The sequence below is a fragment of the Sphaeramia orbicularis genome, chromosome 15 (assembly GCF_902148855.1).
Source record: "Sphaeramia orbicularis chromosome 15, fSphaOr1.1, whole genome shotgun sequence".
Lineage (NCBI taxonomy): Eukaryota > Metazoa > Chordata > Actinopteri > Kurtiformes > Apogonidae > Sphaeramia > Sphaeramia orbicularis.
The window spans coordinates 5,188,220-5,213,553 of record NC_043971.1 but is presented as its reverse complement, the minus strand read 5'-3'; the positions used below and the strand labels follow the sequence as shown (position 1 = coordinate 5,213,553).

Below are 25,334 nucleotides of genomic sequence, written 5' to 3'. Positions count from 1 at the left end.
TGGATCAAACAGCTGCAACAAAGGTCAAATTTATTATATAGCATATTTAAAACGATACAAAGATAAAGGTAAAATACAAGACATGATAAAACTAAAAAAATAACTGGAAATATAAGATATACTAAAACTGATAAAACACATACGCTATAGTAGAATAAATAGCATCTAAAACACAACCAGAAAATAAAACAATAGAAGTCGTTGAATTCCTGAGGGTTCTGCCCAGAGGGTCCATAAGGTTCTATCTAATCTAATGTAATCTAATCTAAAGTCCCACACTTGTATTAAAGCCAGTGCAGATTGGTGCGTCTGTAAAACACATTTAAAGTGTTTAATGGACTGTGCACATGTGTTTTTTTGGGGCAGAGTGTCCCAGAGTCTTGGACCTGAACAGAAAAGGCTTTGTTGCCTTTAGTCTTTAGATGGTTTGTGGTTCATCTAAACTCTGGGGATTTGAAGATCATGTTTCTCAACAAGCATTTTATTGAAAATATTCTGTTGTACATCCACATGTAATGGATTCAGAGAAATGCAATATTCTATTTTACAAAATGTCTATATATGTCTATATATGTACAGTAAATGTACAGCAGAGGCCTCTCCAAACTGCCCCAAATGTCAAACTATTTAACTTCACTGCCTCTGGGAATGTGAAGATTCAACCATTTTGGCGAACCACATGTGTTGAGGTGTGGTCATTAAACACCAGTTCCAGCCTAATCCATTATTGTGTCTGTTGGGATGGATCCCTGAATCATTGAGAACACATAAGTATACTGTTCATTTTTTGTTTTTGTTGGGCCAAAAGGCTGTTCTGACCAAATGGGTTGGAGAAGAACCTCCTTCATTCTATCTGTGGAAGTCTTTGATATCAGACTATATTTCTCTGGAAAGACTAAGATTTTATATTAACAATCAGAAGGATATGTTTACAGCAAAGTTTGGAAAAGTGTTGGAATATCTGGGAACTCAGACTCTTAACGACCTGAAATAGATTTAGTACGGGCTTTTGAGATCATCGCTGTGGACATATTTTGGATCTGCTTTACATTTCATACAGCCTGTATGCACTGTGCTGGATGGTATAATTTTGAAAATGTTCAATAAAAAGAATTTTCAAAGAAAATATTCATGTAGTAGAAAGTGGACCTTTAAATAAAAAAGATGAGGTGATTTTTTCCTTAAACTGTTAGCATTTCACTATAGATGAACAACCTTTCACTTAATTAACTTAAATATATACTTGTAAATAAAATATTGGTACAAATAACATCTTAACTCTGCAGCAGCAAAACCCAAACCAAACTCAGATGTAAAGTCTCTTCTTCTTTGTCTTCCAAGCAAAATAATCCCAAAGCTTCTTTTGTCTCCGTGGAATCATTATTGTTGTAAAGATTTGTTTTATTTCCATATAGTTATTGCAGAAAAGCGTGAAGTTTTGTGGATGTTCTTTTTCTAACAGTTTTGGAAGTCGTGAGTGAATGGATTTAGGAAAATGTGGTCACAGAAAGCACTGAGTGATTCAGTTTGTCCATGTGGAGTTCTGAGGTTTTAATGACTTCACTTTGGACATATTCCATGTCAGCAAGTAGGAAAAACTGAAAAAAACTGCATTTGATAAATGATTTCAGTTAGTGATGCACCCTCTATGGACCAGTATCAGTGTGTGAGGTGTCGTTTCACTGCTGGAGTGGCAGATTTTTATCGATTTTAGGCTCCACAGCAGAAACTGCTCCAAAATAATTCTGTGCAATAAACTGTGTCCCCGTCCAACCTGTGGCATGATCAGCATGTGCACTGCTGTAACAGTATATACAGCTTTTTCAGTCTTTATTCTTGATTTTGCACTTTTTTAGTTTAGTTTTATTCGAGCACATAGAATCATCAGGTAACGAAGAACTGTACAACATGGTCAAACTAAATTTATCAGGAGTGGGAAGAAGTATAATTTATAGCATCCAACCCCCTTTTTACCAACTAATAATTAAATTAATTCCGCTTTCTTTGCTTTGTTAACACACTTTTTTCTGTATATTTTTGCAATAACACAAAGCATTCTTTTGCTCTTGTGTGCTTTTGGACTTTGCTGCTGTAAATGTGGAATTTCCCCTTGTGGGACTAATAAAGGCTTATCTTATCTTATCACCAAATGTACATATTGAAATTCTCTATTTAGACACAATTGTAACAGTAATTTGTAAAATATGTACGAGACAATAAATATATTATCAATATGATACTTAAAGAAATGGTTAATTTGATTTTGTAGATAATTTAGAACATTTACTTTTATTAAGTATCATTCTAAAGTATAAAAAGCAAGAAAGAAATGATCAATACTACAAAAAAGATTCTTATCTTATCTTAACCCTTACCACTCAGACCATTTTTTGCACATTTTAGCCATTTTTCAGTTTTGATTTGCTGATCTTTATGTCTGTGTTACAGCTTATAGGTCAAATTTCTGCGGAATGGTCCTTTTTTTTAATCTAATGTACTTTTATAGGTCTATTATACACAAAAGTGTATGTGTATAAATAAAATCATATCAACCTTTTTCTGTGTAAATCTTCATTTCAGCTTTGCTCAAAATGACAAAATGCTGAATAATTTTGAGGATTTTAACCCTTTAAATGCCTGTTTGAATGCTTGTTGCTACTTGTTTTATTAAAAAAAATTTATATATATATATATATATATATAATATATATAGCTTTTCCGTTTAATACCTGTTGGAGGAATGTGTCATTGTTTTATATCTGAGTCTTGGACATGGAAGATTATCAATAACCCTGATTTCACTACATTAGTATTTTTTACGAGATTAAAAATGTCATTTCAGTGTGAGTCAGTGAGGCACTTTTTGTCATGGGGGTCCTGCACTGAACAAAAACTATTACATTTGGTAGTTTTGAGCAGAGCTGAAGTGGTTTGAAAATATTTATGTGATGGTTTTAGAGCAGTTTTTTGTGCGTTTTTGGCTTGAGGCGAACAAATTAAAGGGATGCACAAGGGTTAAAGTTTTTTTCATAGGGTTTTGGTTCAGTTCATTCAGAAATAATTTAATGAAGGACTGAAAGTTAAATTATCTTATTTTATATGTAATGAACAGTGATAAATAACAAAATAACTGAAGCCAACATAAATCGATCTCAGCCAAACTGCTTAGTATCAGTTTTAAGAAGTTTGTGATCATATTATACATCATGGTATGTATGATAGATTGAGTATCTGTTTATTAAATGTAAAATAATTCTTCATTCTTTTCCCTGCAGATAAAAAGGTCTTCTACCCCGTGGTCTTCAGTCTGTACAATCCCGCCATCGTTTATGGAAATCTGGAGCTGGCTCCACCCATTGAACTCCAACTGGTACCTGAATAATCACCATGGATTCATCTCCATCTCTAACTGACGTGTCAATGTGAACATGTTTAGTAAAAGTGAAAATCTGGTGTTTGACAGATTCATAAAAAAGACGCTGGATTCTGGAGAGACTTCGGTTTTGGGATGACGTGTCAGTATCGCTCAGATTTCCTAAATATCGGTAAGATTTGATCATTTGTTTGTTTGTTTTTTTTCCTCTATTTGAAAAACAGTTTTTAGGAGCTGTGTCTCTGAACACCTGTAACGAAACTACTGGTCGGATTCATTTCAGGTTTTATATGGATCTTCCTTGGGACAATGTCTACAAAGTTTGTTCAGTTTTGAGAAATTTTGATTTTTGATTTTTTGAAATATTACAAATGAGCTTTTCCTCTAATGGTCCATATTTTGATGGTTTATAACATGGAAATGGTTACAGATATCAATATAGTTCCTATTGATCACTGATAGTAGTCATATATGGACTTTGATTGAATTAGTTGAGTTCTCCTCCAGTGAAAGTACCGCCCACTTCTGTTGGAGATTGAACCTCACAAATTTAACTGGGGATTGATTCTGGATAGAACATGAGATACAGGGACACTGGAACAATTTTTTTTTTTCCATGTGTAGATGTGTAAGAATGAAATAAATCCAATTAACGGTTATACATGCATGAAAACATCAGGGTATTAGGGAAAAATCCAGGTGTGTTAACCCCATTTCTTGTAATCAGATTACTCTAATCTGATAAAGCATCATTACCTCCGCTAGGAGGTATTGTGATCACTTTGCTTTGTTTGTTTGTTAGCAACTTTACGGGAAAACTATTCCAACCATCTTTCCCAAATCTTCCCCACAGATAGGCCTAGGCCCTGGGACCAACCCATTACATTTTGGGCCAAGTAGGCCAAAGTTCAAGGTCACAGCAACGTCATAAAATATCCAATTTTCCTGTCTCTCATCATTGAGCAATTTTCCAAAATTCATAAAAAATTCAAAACGACTCTGATTAGCCTCCAATTGGATCCACCCGTAGCTTAGAACAATATCTTGTATGTGGAACTAAATTGTCCACATCCACTGTGGAATGTGGACTCTGTGGACATTTACATTTACACTGAAAATCCCATTGACCACATTTTAAAATTAGAACTCAACAAATATTGATTGGAATTGAATCTAATTGGACAGACACATGACTGGTACCAAGCTTCAACTTCTTCTGCTGTATGGAACAACCTGGAAACTGTTGAATTTAAACAGAAATAGTCGATCCACACATGCACACTGTTCAGGGTGCTTGGCGGAGGTTTGCGTTCTCTGAACACTTGTTTTAACTTTATTAATGTTTGTTGTTTCCTCAGGAGGGTTCGACCTGGACGTGAAAGGCTGGGGCGTGGAGGACGTCCACCTGTACAGGAAGTACCTGCGGAGCGACTGATCGTGATGCGGACGCCGGTGTCGGGCCTGTTCCACCTGTGGCACGAGAAGCAGTGTGCAGACGAACTGACCCCAGAGCAGTACCGCATGTGCATCCAGTCCAAAGCCATGAACGAGGCGTCGCACTCTCACCTGGGGATGCTGGTTTTCCCGCGAGGAGATCGAGGCTCATCTGCGCAAACAGGCCTTCAAGACTCAGAGTAAGACGGAGGACTGACGGACACGGCGCCGCATCATTCCAACAGACACTGAGGTGCCGACATTCTGAACGCACTACAGCAAAGACATGTTTACACAGATCCTTCTGCATTTAACTGCACAGCTGTAGACAAATGAATGTACAAAACAACCGCAATGACTAATGTGAACCTTCACAACACGGTACAAGTCTTATCCAGGAGCTGCAGCGGGAGCAAACAGAGCAGATTTTCATACGGAAAGGTTCTGTGTGTGATATTTAGGGACATCTAGTGGTGAAGTCGGATATTGCAACCATCTGAATACCTCCCAGAATCGTCTACAGTTCGTTTTGTCTGTTCTGTCTTTTAGTCACGGGGATATTAACTAGTGGGTGACACCGGATCACAGCTACAAAACAAAAACATAACAATAAAAAGTCAGTTTGGAGATTCTGTAGAAACAAACATCTCGCTCTAAGGCTATAAAATGAGAGTAATTCTTATTTTTGGGCCAAAACGCAGTAATGTCCCGTCAGACAGAGAACTTTAATTGATTGCCATTCCAACATTTATTTCAATATAAAGTAGCTCCTTGTTTTGGACAATCCCTTATGGTCCGACTAAAGCAAAAAGGAATTTAAAAGTAAAAATGTGGGTCAATTAGCAACACTAATCTGTCAGATCGTCTCTAAAATGCCCCAATCTCAGAGAGATTTGGAATACCGTGTTTTGTCCCTTTTGCACAATTAAACACTATATGGACGAAAGTATGTGGACACGTTGAATCCAAGTGTTTCTTTTCTAACAGGGGTCTGGGATACAAAACAATAACGACTAATGTCAGAATACAGTTTTATTATGGGATAAATATCATCGCATTGGTTAGTTTGTTTTTAAATTATCTTTGCTTCTAAAATGCCAGAGATGGTTTTTACTTCATTTCTCTCAACATTGTTTTTGTTTTTTTTATCCATGACTATGATTTTAAATGTTCTACTCTAAATTTCTAAACTATTTTTCATGCTGTGACTGTAAATAATTTTCTACCACAACTAACCATCTACTTTCTTCATATCTCACTGAGCAAGAAAAATCTACCATTAAACTTAAGGAAATATTGATGTAAAAACCATCTCTGAGGCATTTTGGAAGCTAAGATAATTTAAACCAAACTAACCAATGCAATGATATTTATCCCATAATATAAAACTATATTATGACATTACTCGTTATTGTTTTGTATCCCAGACCCGTTAGAAAAGAAACGCCTGAATTCAACGTGTCCATGTACTTTTGTCCATATAGTGTACATTGATGTACAATTTAAGTACTCATCTTCTTTCTGCAGTTTTATCCGACTAAATTTTACATATTGAACCTTTAAGCTGCTGATAAAAAACCTGAAACACACAGCTGAGGATAAAAAGAAGAGACCACTCCAAAAATGGTAGAAAAGATGGACGCTTACAAACAAAACACATGAAAACCACAGTTAAAACCAAACCTAATAGTATTGTCTCGTGCCTCTTTTATTTCAGTAGCTTAACGACTCCTCTGATAATCGCTTTTTCAATTTTTATGTCTCTATTTTACGACACTTTCCCGACTGAAGCAGAGAAACATCGATCTGTTCAGCAGTTACAGTTACAAGTCAATTCCCCCTAAACTGGATTTATTCTCTGCGTTTCCTGTCACCAGTTTTACCAGTGATTTACAGCAGTTTCTGTTTTTTAAATAAAAGGAATAGAAAAGCTACAGTAGAAATGAAATATAAGATTCTCTTTGTTTTTTTTTTGTTTTTTTTTTTACCAACAGCTGACATTATAATCAGGTATAAATCGTGGAAATTATTTTAAAAACTTGCGTTTTTTAACAAATGTTTCCGCTGTTCTTTACATCAGGGTTTTGAGATCTCAGCAGCTTTGACCTGTGGCCACAAAAACGGAAGACGTTTTAAACTAAATTAACTTTGTGCCAAATTCCACACAGTGTCAAGCTGCTGCAGAAATCACATTGTTTCAGGACAGAATTAAGAGACGTATGGATGCATCCAAAAGACATCTGTAGATCATCGGCATCATGTGTTAGACTTTAACAATGACATACTGTAAATTCTGTGTTTCATCACAGATAATATTAATACGTTTTATTTCTAAATACTGGTGACAGGAAGTATTTTTACAGGTTTACAATAAATGGAGTTTCTGTACAGGTTGATTTGGCCAATAAGAGCTTTTATTTTAGGAATCGTGAATATGTAAAAGCAAATATCACTTTAAAATCCCTATTACATGTTATTGATTATTTAACAGGAATGTAAAGAATGACATGTTCTTTCCAGTGTTAGTCTGAAAACCTGCGTTTATTTTGACCAGTTGCCATTTTTTGCAGATAAAAATGCGTTAAATGACAATAGTTTTATTTGTAATTTGATGGAAATGTCGCCCAAAAAACTAAAATGTTCATTTGACTCGACCCTATCGTATCAGTGGTCTCCTCGTTTTACCGAAGCTGTATATCTGTTGGATTTGGACACAGACGTTTGTTTTCGGATCGTTATGTCAGTTCAGAAACATGAACCTGTCATTAAGTCATTCCACCTGCTTCAAATGTGGCGCCTGAATTGTTCCTTTTTTACGCCTTTCTGCTGCTTACCTACCTGTTATCGCTTGACGTGACCTCTGAGACGACGTGCATTCCAAAACGTATCCAACAGGGACAAACATACATTTAATTTTAACAGAAGGAAGAATAAGAAGTTGCACTTTCTCCAAAAGTTAAACATCCCATCTGAAAACCGGTCAGATAGAATTCTGCTGTTATGGTCTTTTTGTCCGGTACATTCGCTGTTGTGAACAGAGCCATATTGTTGAGTTGGTCTAATATTTATAGGCTGGTAGATTTAGTTACATGGAAAAAGAAAAAGGGACCTTTATGTGACAATCAGTCACTATCTCTGCAGATGAACAGAAGCATGTTAATTCCAGTAAACCTACGCATCGCATGCAGCACAACTATATCAGGTCTGCGTGGACCAATATTATCGTCACGGTAACAGAAGTCTGTCATTTCTACCCGGTGGGACTCGCTCACTGCACTACGACCCTTAATACTGGACTGAAGTGAATGTTGTAAATACTCCTAATGATTCCTGTTTCATACATGTGGGTTGAATCCGTCTGTTGTACGTGCCTACGCGCTCACCGTGGATTGTTTGCAGATGTTTGAGGCTGCGTCGACAGCTGGAGGCTTAATTCATTCGATTCCTTCTCATAATGAGAAAGGCTGAAGTTACACGTGTTAATGAGTACAGACGTCAGCTTTATTTACAGCAGCAACAAATGCTTTATTTTCTCTTTCAAAAAAAACGAACTCTTGCATCTCATCTTGTACTGTAATTATTTTTACTCAGTGTTTTTGCAAAGATTTCAGCTTTTTGTAGATAGTCTCCTCGTTACATAGGAGAAATGTTCCATGTCTTCCTCATATTCTCAGCCAAACAACAGTTCATACAAACATGTGCAAAGGAAATGGTTTATTTTGAGTTACGGCCATGAAATAAACAGAAGGCTGCATTAACTGCTGTCATGTCATCTCTTCTATCTTAGGGTTTGGATTATATTCAGTAAACTCCACTGTCCCATAATTTATACTGTAAAAATGTGATACCAAACTCATCAAGTGTCTCTGAATCTGCCAGTTCACTCATATTATTCTTAATTTAAGACAAATGGCATAATACACCTGTATTATTTCTGTGTACAATACTGAATAGAAAATAAGAAAAAAAAAATAAAAGGATCATCTACTTGAGGAGAGTAGAATGGAAGGTTTCTTCTTTAAACCGGATTAATGCGCAATCTGCTCTGGATGGATGCTCATGGTCCGGTAGATCTCTTTCAGAATAAGGAGAGCGGTGTCTTCAGATTGCCTGGAAAAAAACAAACATGATTATTAAGAAGTTTAACTAATGAACAGTTTCTTTCAGGTTTTGAACTGCTGAAAAAAATAAGCCGTAGATGGGACAACCCTTCAAGACCTGTTCTGCCACTGATGCTGCGCAGATGTGACAAAGGCTGTTAGTGTCAAGAAGGAAAAGAGGAAGAAGGAGAAGGGAAGAAGAGGGAAGGGGAAGAAGAGGGAGAAAAAGAAGGTGAAGGAGAAGAAGAAGGGAAGGAGAGAAAAAGAAGGGAAGAGAAGGTGAAGAGGGAAGGAGGAGAGAAAAAGGGGAAGGAGGAAGAGGAGGAGAAGAAAAGAAGGGGAAGGAGGAAAACGAGAAGTGGAAGGAGAAGCAGACCCTTGCACTGTGTCCGGTAGAGTGTGTGTGTGTGTGTGTGTGTGTGTGTGTGTGTGTGTGTGTGTGTGTGGTACCAGTAGCACAGGTGGCTCTGCAGGGCGAACAGGTACTCGTTGAAGCTCTCGATGGGTTTCTCCTGGAGGACGTAGTCGATGCGGTTTCCTCCGTTCAACATTCCGATCTTCACCTGAGGTTCGTCTTCTTTCAGAGGCTCTGGACTCTCGGTCATTTTATGTTCTGACACTGAACACAGTCCAGGTGTTAAACAGTGGAGTTGTTTTTTTTACCTTCATGTGAGTTCCTTCTCATCCACACACACTCACCCTCCTGCGCGTGCTTCTCCTGCTCTTCGATCTGATTGGCTACGATGGCCAGCTCGGCCTGAAGCTGCGCAGACGACGTGTGAGCGCGTGCAAACTCGTTGAGCGTCTGCCAGGCGGTTCTCAAGGAGCTGATGAAGCCCTGTTTCAGGTCCGAACCCATCCTGGACAGACTCTCCTTCAGCTCTGAAACAGACGGACGACGTTAACGTCCAGAAGGAAACGGTTCGACACATTCAACTACGACCAGGAGCCGGTATGTTACTGTTCATTTATGGGGACAATCATAATACATAAGACTTTTTATGCACAAAAAAGTATTTGTTTTAGTTTCAGTGGTGCTCTAATTTTTTTTTTTTTTTTTTACAAATAATGCTGACTGACACCTTTGTAAGTGCTACTTTCTTGTTATTACATGTTTTAATAAAGAAATTTTAAATAAAAATAAGTCCTGTATTGTGCCCAACCCTAAAAAATGAACAAAATAATGTTAATTTTTTTGGTCCTATTTTGATCCAGTCTCTTTGCCAGGAGTGTTTCACATCTGTCAACAGCAGATGGCGCTGTCGGTCCATTTATACAAATAATATCTACATGTTCTGCTAAATACTACACACTAGTTCTGAAAGTTTATTTCCAGACATTCGAATCACATGTTTCGATGCCATTCCATATGACAGCACTTTCCATTGTTTCACTGATGTGTTTCTCAGCAGAGGTTATTTTACACTTGATAAGATTTACATTCCCTATTTTTTTGTTTTCAGCGAAGGTGTTATTGCATGAGTGACTGGATTTGATTTTTATCCATTTAAGTCTGCTTAGTTTGTTTCTTCACTCACAGTTTTTTCAAAGCAGGGGAAGGAAACAAAAACTGCTTCTAATTCACAGTGTTATTATGAAACAGTTAGAATGAGCTGTTCATTTTAGGACCAGAGTTACTGCATCCACCCAGAGACGGAACAGAATCGTACTATTTTACTCAGATGATGATGGAGGTGGAAATATGAGAAAACATGAGCTTCGTACCCAGATGAAGCCTCTTCCTTCCTTTGTGATGTGGGATCAACACAGGCTTCAGGTCCAGGTCTGGTATTATCATGGGCTCGATCCGGTACGCCACAGGGTCCAACTAAAAACAAAACAGTTATTCAGACAAATCTGCAGCTGTTCAATGACAGCATTTAAGGTATGTTACTCATGGAACATGTACGTTTACAATGACATATTTGCACAGTTTTCCTTTTTTTTAAAAAAATTACTTTTATATTTTAAATTCTATTTATTTTATAAATATCATGGGAAGGAATGCTTCTTGGACCAAAAAAGAGTTTGAGGTGCCCTTTGGAAAAAGGGATTCAAAAAGTAGATATCAAACTGCAAGAAAAACCCACGGCACTCTGGAAGTTTGACCTCCTGATGAAGGCTTGAAGCCGAAACACGTTGAAGTGTGTTTTGGGTCTAGATATGACCGTGCCATGTAAAGAAAGGCATTTTAATGTTTATAAAGAGAGTGCCTTGGATTTTCCTTCCAGTTTGATATCTATATTTATTTTATATTTAAAATTATTTTACCTTGTCATACAGTATATCTCTTTTTTTTCAGGCAGCATATCTTATCAGCCTTTTACATCATGTATAAAACTTCTACATATGTAAAGAAAAACAAAGAAAAAAAAACATACAGGGGAGCAATGACAGAAATAGTAAAAATAAACACAGTAAGCTAAAATAGTTAATGGGAAACAACAAGTGTGGTTCCTGAATATTTCTTACATCTGTACATAGAACTGTGACGGCCTTAAAGCTGGAGCAGAATCACATATAAACCACAGAAGAACCCAGAGATGGAAAATAATGCAGGTAGTTTGTCACTGGTTAAAAGCAGCTTCTGAACCATGGTTTTCCTCACCGTATCACCACAACAACCTGCGACTGTAATGATGATGATTAGTTTGAACTGTTGGTACATGTCTTGTCACCTCCGTCTTTAAAGAGTAGAAAACTTGTCATCTTAATTGAGGTCTGAAAACTGCTTCAATGATTATTTTCTCAAATAAAACCTCAAAACAACAGTATTTGGAACGGTAAATGTTAAATAAAACCAGTGGAGGTTTGGTGACTTCTGTGAATCTAATGTGACTCCAGTGAACAGGAGGGTTTACAGCATCTGAACCCTTGTCGACTGGAACGGCGTTCTCACCGGATGGTAAATGTTGAAGAACCCTTTGCACGTGGGCAGTTGGTACGTCTCTTCAATCTTCTCCAGGCCTCGAACCGTCAGGAACATGCCGATCGGAGAACCCAACGCGAAGAAATTCATAGGCTCAAAGTCCAGAGAGTGGTAGACCACTGACACCTGCAGAAGAAACACCATTAGAATAGAATAGAATGGAATAGAATAGAAAAGAATAGAATAGAATAGAATAGAATAGAATAGAATAGAATAGAAGAATAGGCTTTATTGTCATTGTGTTTAATGAAATTAGGAGTGCTACTCCAGTCAGTACAACAATATAAAAAATATGACCAGAATTTCATTTTTTGGAGCACATACATTTGCCTCATGTTCAACCACCGGGGGCGCTGATGACCCCCCCCTAAAAATGGGTTGAAACAGGTTTAAATACCTCAGTAATAATTTATTGATGTATTTGGAACCCTTTAGAACTGTTTTAAAGATATTTAAATTTATGACCAGAATTTCATTTTTGGAGCACATACTATAGCCTTATGTTCAACCACCGGGAGGCGCTGATGACCCCCCTCGAAAATGAACTGATAAAGGTTTAAATACCTCAGTAATCATTTATTGGTGCCTTTGGAACCATTTAGAACTGTTTTTAAAGATATAAAAAATATGTCCAGAATTTCATTTTTTGGAGCACATACTATAGCCTTATGTTCAACCACCGGGGGGCGCTGATGACCCCCCTCAAAAACGAGTTGAAACAGATTTAAATACCTCAGAAATCATTTATTGCCTTTGGAAACATTTAGAACTGTTTTTAAAGATATAAAAAATATGACCAGAGTTTCATTTTTTGGAGCACATACTATAGCCTTATGTTCAACCACCGGGGGGCGCTGATGACCCCCCTCAAAAATGGGTTGAAACAGGTTTAAATACCTCAGTAATAATTTATTGATGTATTTGGAACCATTTAGAACTGTTTTTAAAGATATTAAATTTATGACCAGAATTTCATTTTTTGGAGCACATACTATAGCCTTATGTTCAACCACCAGGGGGCGCTGATGACCCCCCTCGAAAATGGGTTGAAACAGGTTTAAATACCTCAATAATGATTCACTGGGCCTTTGGAACCATTTAGAACTGTTTTCAAAGATACTTAAAAATATGACCAGAATTTCAGTTTTTGGAGCACATACAATAGCCTTATGTTCAACCACTGGGGGGCGATGATGACCCCCCTAAAAATGAGTTGAAACAGGTTTAAATACCTCAGAAATCATCTATTCATGACTTTGGAACCATTTAGAACTGTTTTTAAAGGTATATAAAAATATGACCAGAATTTCAATTTTTGGAGCACATACTATAGCCTTATGTTCAACCACTGGGGGGCGCTGATGACCCCCCCCCCTCAAAAAGGGTTGAAACAGGTTTAAATACCTCAATAATGATTCACTGGTGCCTTTGGAACCCTTTAGAACTGTTTTTAAAGGTATATAAAAATATGACCAGAATTTCAATTTCTGGAGCACATACTATAGCCTTATGTTCAACCACTGGGGGGGCGCTGATGACCCCCCCTCAAAAATGGGTTGAAACACATTTAAATACCTCAAGAATCATCTATTGATGCCTTTGGAACCATTTAGAACTGTTTTTAAAGATATTTAAAAATATGACTTCTTTTTTTTTCAATTTTTGGAGCACATACTATAGCCTTATGTTCAACCACTGGGGCGCTGATGACCCCCCTCAAAAATGAGTTGAAACAGGTTTAAATACCTCAGAAATCATCTATTGATGAATTTCGAACCATTTAGAACTGTTTTTAAAGACATTTAAATTTATGACAGGAATTTCATTTTTTGGAGCACATATATATAGCCTTATGTTCAACGACCAGGGGGCGCTGATGACCCCCCCACAAAAATGGGTTGAAACAGGTTTAAATACCTCAGAAATCATCTACTGATGCCTTTGGAACCATTTAGAACTGTTTAAAAGAAATAAAAATATGTCTAGAATTTCATTTTTGGAGCACATACTATAGCCTTATGTTCAACCACCAGGTGGCGATGATGACCCCCCTCAAAAATGGGTTGAAACACATTTAAATACCTCAAGAATCATCTATTGTTGCCTTTGGAACCATTTAGAACTGTTTTTAAAAGTATTTAAAAATATGACATTGTTTTCAATTGTTGGAGCACATACTATAGCCTTATGTTCAACCACTGGGGGGGTGCTGATGACCCACCTCAAAAATGAGTTGAAACAGTTTAAATACCTCAGAAATCATTTATTGATGCCTTTGGAAACATTTAGAACTTTTTAAAGATATTTAAATTTATGACCAGAATTTCATTTTTGGAGCACATACTATAGCTTATGTTCAACAACCGGGGGGCGCTGATGACCCCCCTAAAAATGGGTTGAAACAGGTTTAAATACTCAGTAATAATTTATGATGTATTTGGAACCCTTTAGAACTGTTTTTAAAGATATTTAAATTATGACACGAATTTCATTTTTGGAGCATACTATAGCCTTATGTTCAACCACCAGGGGCGCTGATGACCCCCTCAAAAATGGGTTGAAACAGGTTTAAATACCTCAATAATGATCATGGTGCCTTTGGAACCATTTAGAACTGTTTTTAAAGATAAAAAAATATGACCAGAATTTCATTTTTTGGAGCACATACTATAGCCTTATGTTCAACCACCGGAGGCGCTGATGACCCCCCTCAAAAATGGGTTGAAACACATTTAAATACCTCAAGAATCATCTATTGTTGCCTTTGGAACCATTTAGAACAGTTTTTAAAGGTATTTAAAAATATGACATTGTTTTCAATTGTTGGAGCACGTACTATAGCCTTATGTTCAACCACTGGGAGGGCGCTTATGACCCACCTCAAAAACGAGTTGAATAAAGTTTAAATAGCTCAGAAATCATCTATTGATGCCTTTGGAACCATTTAGAGCTCTTTTCAAAGCCATATAAAAATATGACCAGAATTTCAATTTCTGGAGAACATACTATAGCCTTAGTTCAACACCAGGGGGCGCTGATGACCCCCCTCAAAAATGGGGTGAAACAGGTTTAAATGCCTCAGAAATCATTTATTGATGCCTTTGGAAACATTTAGAACTGTTTTTAAAGATATTAAATTTATGACCAGAATTTCATTTTGGGGCCACATACTATAACCTTATGTTTGACCACTGGGGGGGCGCTGACGACCCCCCCTCAAAAATGAGTTGAAACACATTTAAATACCTCAAGAATCATCTATTAATGCCTTTGGAACCATTTAGAACTGTTTTTAAAGATATTTAAAATATGACATTATTTTCAAATTTGGAGTATATACTATAGTCTTATGTTCAACCACTGGGGGGCGCTGATGATCCCCCCCTCAAAAATGAGTTGAAACACATTTAAATACCTCAGAAATCATCTATTGATGTAGTGGAACCATTTAGAACAGTTTTTAAAGACATTTAAATTTATGACAGGAATTTCATTTTTTGGAACTACTATATAGCCTTATGTTCAACCACTGGGGGGCGCTGATAACCCCCCCCTCAAAAATGGGTTGAAACACATTTAAATACCTCAAGAATCATCTATTGTTGCCTTTGGAACCATTTTGAACTTTTTTTAAAGATATAAAAAATATGTCTAGAATTTCATTTTTGGAGCACATACTATAGCCTTATGTTCAACCACCAGGTGGCGATGATGACCCCCCTAAAAAATGGGTTGAAAAGGTTTAAATACCTCAGAAATCATGTATTGATGCCTTTGGAACCATTTAGAACTTTTTTTAAAGACATTTAAATTTATGACCAGAATTTCATTTTTGGAGCACATACTATAGCCTTATGTTCAACCACCGGGGGCGATGATGACCCCCCTCAAAAACGAGTTGAAACAGATTTAAATACCTCAGAAATCATTATTGATGCCTTTGGAAACTTAGAACTGTTTTTAAAGATATTTAAATTTATGACCAGAATTTCATTTTTTGGAGCACATACTATAGCCTTATGTTCAACACCGGGGGGCGCTGATGACCCCCCTAAAAATGGGTTGAAACAGGTTTAAATACCTCAGTAATAATTTATTGATGTATTTGGAACCCTTTAGAACTGTTTTTAAAGATATTTAAATTTATGACCAGAATTTCATTTTTTGGAGCACATACTATAGCCTTATGTTCAACCACCAGGGGCGCTGATGACCCCCCCTCAAAATGGGTTGAAAATGGTTTAAATACCTCAATAATGATTCATTGGTGCCTTTGGAACCATTTAGAACTGTTTTTAAAGATATAAAAAATATGACCAGAATTTCATTTTTTGGAGCACATACTATAGCCTTATGTTCAACCCCGGGGGGCGCTGATGACCCCCCTCAAAAATGGGGTGAAACAGGTTTAAATACCTCAGAAATCCTTTATTCAGTATTTGGAACCATTTAGAACTTTTTTTAAAGATATTTAAATTTATGACCAGAATTTCATTTTTGGAGCACATACTATAGCCTTATGTTCAACCACCAGGGGGCGCTGATGACCCCCCTCAAAAACGAGTTGAAACAGATTTAAATACCTCAGAAATCATTTATGATGCCTTTGGAAACATTTAGAACTGTTTTTAAAGATATTAAAAAATATGACCAGAATTTCATTTTTTGGAGCACATACTATAGCCTTGTTAAACCAACGGGGGGCGCTGATGACCCCCCTCAAAAATGGGGTGAAACAGGTTTAAATACCTCAGAAATCCTTTATTCATGTATTTGGAACCATTTAGAACTGTATTTAAAGGTATAAAAAATATGACCAGAATTTCATTTTTTTGAGCACATACCAGCACAGCCTTATGTTCAAATGGGTTGAAACAGGTTTAAATACCTCATAATGATTCATTGGTGCCTTTGGAACCATTTAGAACTGTTTTTAAAGATATAAAAAAATATGACCAGAATTTCATTTTTGGAGCACATACTATAGCCTTATGTTCAACCACCGGGGGCGCTGATGACCCTCAAAAATGGGGTGAAACAGGTTTAAATACCTCAGAAATCATTTATGCATGTTGGAACCATTTAGAACTGTTTTTAAAGGTATTTAAATATGACCAGATTTCATTTTTGGAGCACATACTATAGCCTTTGTTCAACCACTGGGGGCGATGATGACCCCCCTAAAAATGGGTTGAAACGGGTTTAAATACCTCAGAAATCATCTGTTGATGCGTTTGGAACCATTTAGAACTGTTCATAAAAGTATAGAAAAATATGAACAGAATTTCATTGTTTGGAGCGCATACTATAGCCTTATGTTCGAGCACCTGGGGGGCGCTGATGACCCCCCTAAAAAATGAGTGGAAAAAAGTTTAAATACCTCAGTAATAATTTATTCATGTATTTGGAACCTTTAGAACTGTTTTTAAAGTATTTAAATATGACAGAATTCATTTTTTGGAGCACATACTATAGCCTTATGTTCACACCAGGGGGCGCTGATGACCCCCTCAAAAATGTGAAACAGGTTTAAATACCTCAGAAATCTTTATTCATGTTTGGAACCATTTAGAACTGTTTTTAAAGATATTTAAATTTATGACCAAATTTCATTTTTTGGAGTACATACTATAGCCTTATGTTCAACCACCAGGGGCGCTGATGACCCCCCCCCAAAAATGGGTTGAAACAGGTTTAAATACCTCAATAATGATTCATTGTGCTTTGGAACCATTTAGAACTGTTTTTAAAGATATAAAAAAATATGACCAAATTTCATTTTTTGGAGCACATACTATAGCCTTATGTTCAACCACCGGGGGGCGCTGATGACCCCCCAAAATGTGAAACAGTTTAAATACCTCAGAAATCATTTATGCATGTATTTGGAACCATTTAGAACTGTTTTTAAAGATATTTAATTTATGACCAGAATTTCATTTTTTGGAGCACATACTATCTTATGTTCAACCACCAGGGGGCGCTGATGACCCCCCAAAAAGTTGAAAAGGTTTAAATACCTCATAATGATTCATTGGTGCCTTTGGAACCATTTAGAACTGTTTTTAAAGATATAAAAATATGACCAGAATTTCATTTTTGGAGCACATACTATAGCCTTATGTTCAACCCAGGGGCGCTGATGACCCCCCTAAAATGGGTTGAAAGGTTTAAATACCTCAGAAATCTTTATTGATGCATTTGGAACCATTTAGAACTGTTTTTAAAGTATTTAAATATGACCAAATTTCATTTTTTGGAGCACATACTATAGCCTTATGTTCAACCACCGGGGGCGCTGATGACCCATAGAAAATGAACTGATAAGGTTTAAATACCTCAGTAATATTTATTGATGCCTTTGGAACCGTTTAGAACTGTTTTTAAAGATATAAATATGACCAAATTTCATTTTTTGGATCACATATAAGCCTTATGTTCAACCACCAGGGGTGATGATGACCCCCCTAAAAATGGGTTGAAACAGGTTTAAATACCTCAGAAATATTTATTGATGTATTTGGAACCATTTAGAACTTTTTTAAAGATATTTAAATTTATGACCAAAATTTCATTTTTTGGAGCACATACTATAGCCTTATGTTCAACCATCGGGGGGCGCTGATGACCCCCCTCAAAAACGAGTTGAAAAGATTTAAATACCTCAGAAATAATTTATTGATGCCTTTGGAACATTTAGAACTGTTTTAAAGATATAAATATGACCAGAATTTCATTTTTTGGAGTCATACTATAAGCCTTATGTTCAACCAGGGGGCGCTGATGACCCCCCTCAAAAAGTTGAAACAGGTTTAAATACCTCAGAAATCATGTATTGATGCCTTTGGAACCATTTAGAACTTTTTTTAAGATATTTAAATTTATGACCAATTCATTTTTTGGAGTACATACTATAGCCTTATGTTCAACCACCGGGGGGGCGCTGATGACCCCCCCTAAAAACGGTTGAAACAGTTTAAATACCTCAGTAATAATTTATTCATGTTTGGAAACCCTTTAAAGTTTTTAAAGATATTTAAATTTATGACAGAATTCATTTTTTGGAGCACATACTATAGCCTTATGTTCAACCAGTTGGGGGCGCTGATGACCCCCCTCAAAAATAAGTTAAAACAGTTTAAATACCTCAGAAATCCTCTATTCATGACTTTGGAACCATTTAGAACTGTTTTTAAAGGTATATAAAAATATGACCAGAATTTAAATTTTTGGAGCACATACATTTGCCTTATGTTCAACCACCGGGGGGTGCTGATGACCCCCCTCAAAAATGGGGTGAAACAGGTTTAAATACCTCAGAAATCATTTATGCATGTATTTGGAACCATTTAGAATGTTTTTAAAGGTATAAAAAATATGACCAGAATTTCAATTTCTGGAGCACATACTATAGCCTTATGTTCGACCACTGGGGGGCGCTGATGACCCCCCTCAAAAATGGGTTGAAACAAGTTTAAATACCTCAAGAATCATCTATTGATGCCTTTGGAACCCTTTAGAACTGTTTTTAAAGGTATTTAAAAATATGACCAGAATTTCATTTTTTGGAGCATATACTAGCCTTATGTTCAACCACCGGGGGGCGCTGATGACCCCTCCCAAAAATGGGGTGAAACAGGTTTAAATACCTCGGTATTCATTTATTGATGCCTTTGGAACCATTTAGAACTGTTTTTAAAGATATTTAAATTTATGACCAGAATTTCATTTTTTGGAGCACATACTATAGCCTTATGTTCAACCACTGGGTGGCACTGATGACCCCCTCGAAAATGAATTTCATTGTTATTGCACATAATTAATTGTACAGGGATATTGCACATTTTTGGACGTGATTGCAGGAGGATACATTGAGGATTAAATACGTTTCAGATTCAACTGTAACTTCACTGTGACCCTGTTGAGTCATATTTACCTGTCCAGTTCCTACTGCGAAGTAGTTGTAGTCGACGTGGATGGAGGAGATGGTGTTGGCGACAGGGAGGTTCTTCGCTGACAGATCAGGAGCCTCTGCAGGTTGAGGAGGAGGAACAGCTGGACTGGATTCTTCTTTCACCTCCACTTTCTTCTCCTCAGCTGCCTGAAACCAAACAGATAAACAAAAGTGTGTATTTGGAGGCTTTAGACGACCTGCTTAGACCTGATCTGATCCATGTGGATCCTCCCACATACAGGGTGAAGTAGAGCGGTAGTGTTTGATTGAATGGTCGTCAACTATTGAATGAATCTAGGACTGTTGACAACAGTAACCAGGTATGATGTCATTTTTTCAGAGCAAAAAGTTGAAATTGTCTGATTCCAGCTGTAGAAATGTGTATATTTTCAGTTTTTTTTCCTCCTCAGAGACTCAGACCAAACAGGAGAAGTGAGAAAAGACATTTACACATTTTACAGACAAAAACACTATATCATGAAAATAACTGGACGAGTTCATTAACGGTGGAAACAGGACAATGTGATCTCTGAAACATGTCATGGAACAGACTGAAGGACTGAATCCTCATCCTTATTCGTGCTGAACCACTTGTTCCTCCATCAGGAAACAGAATTTCCAAAGTGTCTGTCATGCAGAGACCCAGTTAAACTAAAATGGTCAAAACTGTCAAATTTTAAAGATATTTTAAAGTGTCCAATAAAAAAAAAAGAACATGCTACCTCAAAACCTGACAGTCAGCCTTCACACTGACTTAAATCTGAATGGAAACTTTACAAATCCAGTTTATAAAACTTGAAAAGAAGGTTTGTTATATTTTAGGTCATGACGCAAAAACAGGTCAAGGACTCGTTCCAAGTGAGTCATGAAAAAAAAAAGCTTTAAATATAGATTCACAAACACGAAGAGAAAAAAAAAAAAAAAAAGAGACCCAAGCGTGGTGAAACATCAGTTAGAACCAAGCACACTTTCAACATCACTGTGTTTTATTATGTGTAAAAAACAGGCTGTGAGTTTTAAATTTTGCAGATAAAGGTTAACCTTATAGTTTTTGTGTACACAGAATTATGTGATAGTTTACTATTAAGAGTATTTCCTCTGAATGCAGTGATAAAATAAGTTGATATTTGCTTAAAATTACATTAAATGCATCTTTTAATCTTTTATTCTTGTACTCAGAGACCTCTGCACAAGAACTCCTATGTACCTGAATATGTACAAATGGTAAATAAACTAGATATTATCTTAAAAATGTGTTTATTAGACTATTTTAATAACATATGGAGCAGCATGTTTTCTGTCTGAAGTAGGCGAAGGATTTAATACCAGAGGAAATGTGGGTCCAGTTGAGTTCATTTGCATATGAAGTGTAGAAATGAGATCCAGATTCTCCAGAGACTAAACTGACCTGTTTGCTCAGTCTCTCCTTCACAAATTTAGCGATCTTCTTCCTTGGACCCAGTGGGATTCCCATCTCTTTCAGGTCCTCGATTGTGCACAGAAGCTGCAATAAAATAACACAAACTGACCAGACCGTCCCACTGTTTTATGCAAAACATTTTACAACAAGTAAAAGCAGCTTTAAATCTTACAAAAGACTCAATGTCGATCTTCTCATCGTCCAACGTGCTCTTGTATTCAGACAGGCCCAGATGTTCCAGAACAGCAGAGAGGTCCTCAAACTGTTCCCCGTTTCTTTAGGCTCCTCCTCTACAGCCGGAGGTGTGACAGCGTTACTGACCGGAGGAGGAGCAGGAGGAGGTGCCGCCTGGAAAATTTAAAAAAGACAAAAAAAAAAACCATGCCACAGGATTATGATGAAGGGATCAAGACCATGGAGGATCAACAGATCTGAAAACCAGTCAGTGTAGAGAATAGACCAGACGTGTCATCGCTGACAAACCCGGCACATGTGTAGATTGGAAGACTGGAATTCTGTCCCTATAATCCGGTTTCTGAAACATGAGAAGTTGAGCTTTATTGCATTTGTACTAGAAGCCAGAAAAGAAGCTGTATCAGCAGTATTTTAACATGCAGTAAATAGTAAATGACTGTTAGATACTGAACAAGTGTTCAGAGAACGCAAACCTCCGCCAAGCACCCCGAACAGTGTGCATGTGTGGATCGAATATTTCTTTTTAAATGAAAGTTTCCAGGTTGTTCCATACAGCAGAAAAAGTTGAAACTTGGTACCAGTCATGTGTATGTCAAATTATATTAAATTCCAATCAATATTTGTTGAGTTCTAATGAAAAATGTGTGGTAAATGGGATTTTCAGTGTTAAATGTAAATGTCCACAGAGTCCACATTCCACAGTGGATGTGGACAATTTTGTGCCAGATACAAGATATTGTTCTAAGCTACGGGTGGATCAAATTGGAGGCTAATCGGAGTCGTTTTGAATTTTTATGAATTTTGGAAAATTGCTCAATGATGAGAGATAGGAAAATTGTAGATTTTGTGACCTTGAACTTTGGCCTACTTGGCCAAATTTAATGGGTTGGTCCCAGGGCCTAGGCCTGTCTGTGGGGAAGATTTGGTAAAAATGGTTGTAATAGTTTTCCCATAAAGTTGCTAACAAACAAACACGCAAACAAACAAACACACAAAGCAAAGTGATCACAATACCTCCTGGAGGAGGTAATAAAGATCTAAGTGTTCTGGAAAATGGGCAAAAGGCCTTATTCACAGCATATTTTCTAACATTTTTATAGTCAGAATACGTTAAAAAAAAAGTCCAGGCAGAGTATTTTAGGCTCAGGGTTAATAATGGCTTGACATTTTTGTTTACATTCTCATTTTGATTAAATTCACTTTTGTAGGTCTGTTAGTGTCGGCTTAGTGAACCAGTCCTCCATAACAATATAACCACTGACGGAGAAGTATTAATAATAAACTGATTATTTCATTCCAATGGTTCCTTTCAGTGCGTTGGATATATAAGGCAGCAAATGTACATTTAATTGTCAAAGCTGATGTGTTGGAAACAGCAAAATGATCAACGTAATGAACTGATTGACTTTGACCAGGTCCATATTTTAACAGTGAAGACTGGGACAGAACATCTCCAACTACAGGTCCTGTTTAGGTGGTCCTGGTCTGCAGTGGTTAGAACTGACCAAACATGGACTAAGGAAGGACATCCCAACCTCAGGACAAATACATCTGATCCATGGATGCAGATTATTTTGTTTTTAGCCAACTTTAGTTCATTTTATTCACGACTACATTTTTTTTGTTCATTTGGTTCCTTGTGTTGACGATGTACTTCATTTTGTTGACTATCATGTTCTTTTATCTTATTTTTTCTTTTAATTTATTGTATATTTTGGTAAATTTTTGTAGTTATTGTGTTGTCTATCGAGTTCATTTTGTTGGCTTTTACTTTCTTTTAATTCCTTTTTCATGTTTCATGGTCATTTTTTGTTTATTTTGTTGACAACTGATCATCTGTGGGAGGTGTTTACAGATAAATCTGATCCATGGAGCAAGGTTACAATACTTGTGGATTTTTCATTATAGTTTAGTTTTATTTAGTTTTGACCTTTTTTTCTCTAATTCAGTTAGTTTTAACTAGTTTTAGAGCAGGTTTGGTAGTTTTATTAGTTTTAGTTATTTTCTAAATGCTTAGTTTTAGCTTAGTTTTAGGTTTTTTTTTATATCTTTTCTTCTTCTCAGTTGTATTCAAATAAAGACAGGACTCTGCTGCTTTCTCCCAACTTTAGTCTGCATGTTTCCAGGTAGAGTGGGGACCAGAAGGTGACTGGAATCCACAAGTGATGAGAAGTGACGGACTGTTAAATATCATATGGTGCCAGCAGCTAAAATTGCTTGAGGGAAATAAATCGATTTCGTATCGTTCCAACACTGACAAAGATGAAAACTGAGGGAATTTTATCCATAATTTTTATACGTTTTAGTTAGTTTTGTAAACACACAATTCAGTTTCAGTTAGTTATCCTTTTTTTCTTTTAGTTATAGTTTTATTTATTTCAGTTAACGGAAATGTTTTTACAATTCTAGTTTCGTCATTTCGTTAGTTTTCGTTAACAATAATAACCTTGCCATGGAAGCCCACCTCTCTACTTCCAGGACTTCAGGGATCTGCTACTAACGTCTTGGTTCAGATACCACACACACCTGCAGTGGTCTGGTGGAGTCCAGGCCTCGGGTCAGAGCTGTTTTTGTGGAAAAAGGCGAACCTACACAATACTAGACAGATGGGAATAATGCTCTGCTCTCATAGGCTGTTGTACTTCAGATACTTTTGGTCTGTATTAATCAGATTATACTGGGAATGAACAACAGGATCTACAGATGCCCTGACCCAATGAATTCAGTCCAAATGTCTCAGATCCCTCCTCTTGAACACTTTACATGAAAACTTTGAGGGTTACATCCTGTCTAATATATCCACCAACTGACACGTCCCATTGGAATGAGAGTAACTACATTAATACTACTTTGGCTGTAACATTATGTCTGATCAGTATAAATATTAGTCTGTGTTTAGTCTTTTTAGGTTTTGTTTTTGTTTTGTTTTTTTTGTAATATGGGGTATTTCTAAACAATAACACACTGTACCACATATGAAGTGTATGGGAACTGTAAAAACACTGTATAAGATTTGTGTCATGATGTGGTGTTTGTCACTATCCAAAAAACTCAACTCCAAACACTGAGCTGTTGTATGAAAATATCCAAATTAAATGTACTGTCAGTGTGTTTAGTTGTTAGATGTGTAACCGTCTGCATCATTTGTTGTTTGTTCTTAAATGAACTTTTCCTCTTTTATCCAATTGTTGGTGTCTGACCTGTTTGGCATCTCCACCGGCGTTGGGAAACACTGACGGAGACAGAGACGGAGAACCGTTCTTCTGATTTGACAAAAGATCGAAAAGAATCAAGGAACCTGCAAATATGAAAAAAAGAAAAAAAAAACAACAGTGACATGAGTGAAAAATAGAAGCCAACTGGTCTGCGTTAAATCTGCACAGGTGGTTCTACCTAAACTGTGTCCGGCCACCGACATCCCCCCCGTGTACTCCGGGTTCCGCTTCATGAACAGAGCGTAGAGTCTGTTAATCTCCATGGCGACTGTGTCCATGATGGTCTGGCAGTAGGTGGGGCTGTTATAGAAAAGCACGTCTAACAAAGTCTCATTTGTGAAGTGACGTAGGCGTCCAGTGCTTGGCAACGTGATCTTCTTTATCCTCCTGAAAAGAAAAATTAATCAGAATATTTGATAACATGTGCTTTGGTCTGAAAACTGAAAACGTCACTGAACATGTCTAATGAAATGTCTTGTTATGGCTGATGCAACTGAAATTTAAGTTGTCGATTAGCTGTCACAAAAGTAAGTGATTAATGATGATACTGAATATTTTATTAACATTATGCCACTGCTGTACCAAATATCTTACAATAGTTTACTACATTTTATACACTATATGTACAAAAGTAGTTCTGGGATACAAAACAATAATGACTAATGTTTTAATATAGTTTTATATTGGGATAAATATCATTGTATTGGTTAGTTG

General features: G+C 36.7%; 1 protein-coding gene and 1 long non-coding RNA gene across 2 annotated transcripts in view; one reads left to right on the top strand and one right to left on the bottom strand.

Moving 5' to 3' along the window:
* The first annotated feature begins 3,205 nt into the window (after nt 1–3,205).
* On the top strand, nt 3,206–4,952 carry LOC115434368 (uncharacterized). The gene is made up of 3 exons (XR_003937505.1): nt 3,206–3,370; nt 3,464–3,545; nt 4,732–4,952. It is a non-coding gene; the product is annotated as an uncharacterized LOC115434368 (long non-coding RNA).
* Nucleotides 4,953–7,486: 2,534 nt separating this feature from the next.
* LOC115434345 (SEC23-interacting protein-like) overlaps nt 7,487–25,334 on the bottom strand; it is a 30,144-nt gene continuing 12,296 nt past the window's right edge. The window contains 11 exon segments of the mRNA XM_030156251.1: nt 7,487–8,917; nt 9,358–9,526; nt 9,607–9,789; nt 10,633–10,735; nt 11,807–11,962; nt 19,773–19,937; nt 21,199–21,294; nt 21,383–21,483; nt 21,486–21,558; nt 24,606–24,703; nt 24,799–25,007. Coding sequence (XP_030012111.1) covers nt 8,836–8,917; nt 9,358–9,526; nt 9,607–9,789; nt 10,633–10,735; nt 11,807–11,962; nt 19,773–19,937; nt 21,199–21,294; nt 21,383–21,483; nt 21,486–21,558; nt 24,606–24,703; nt 24,799–25,007 — 1,435 coding nt within the window. The 3' untranslated portion in view covers nt 7,487–8,835.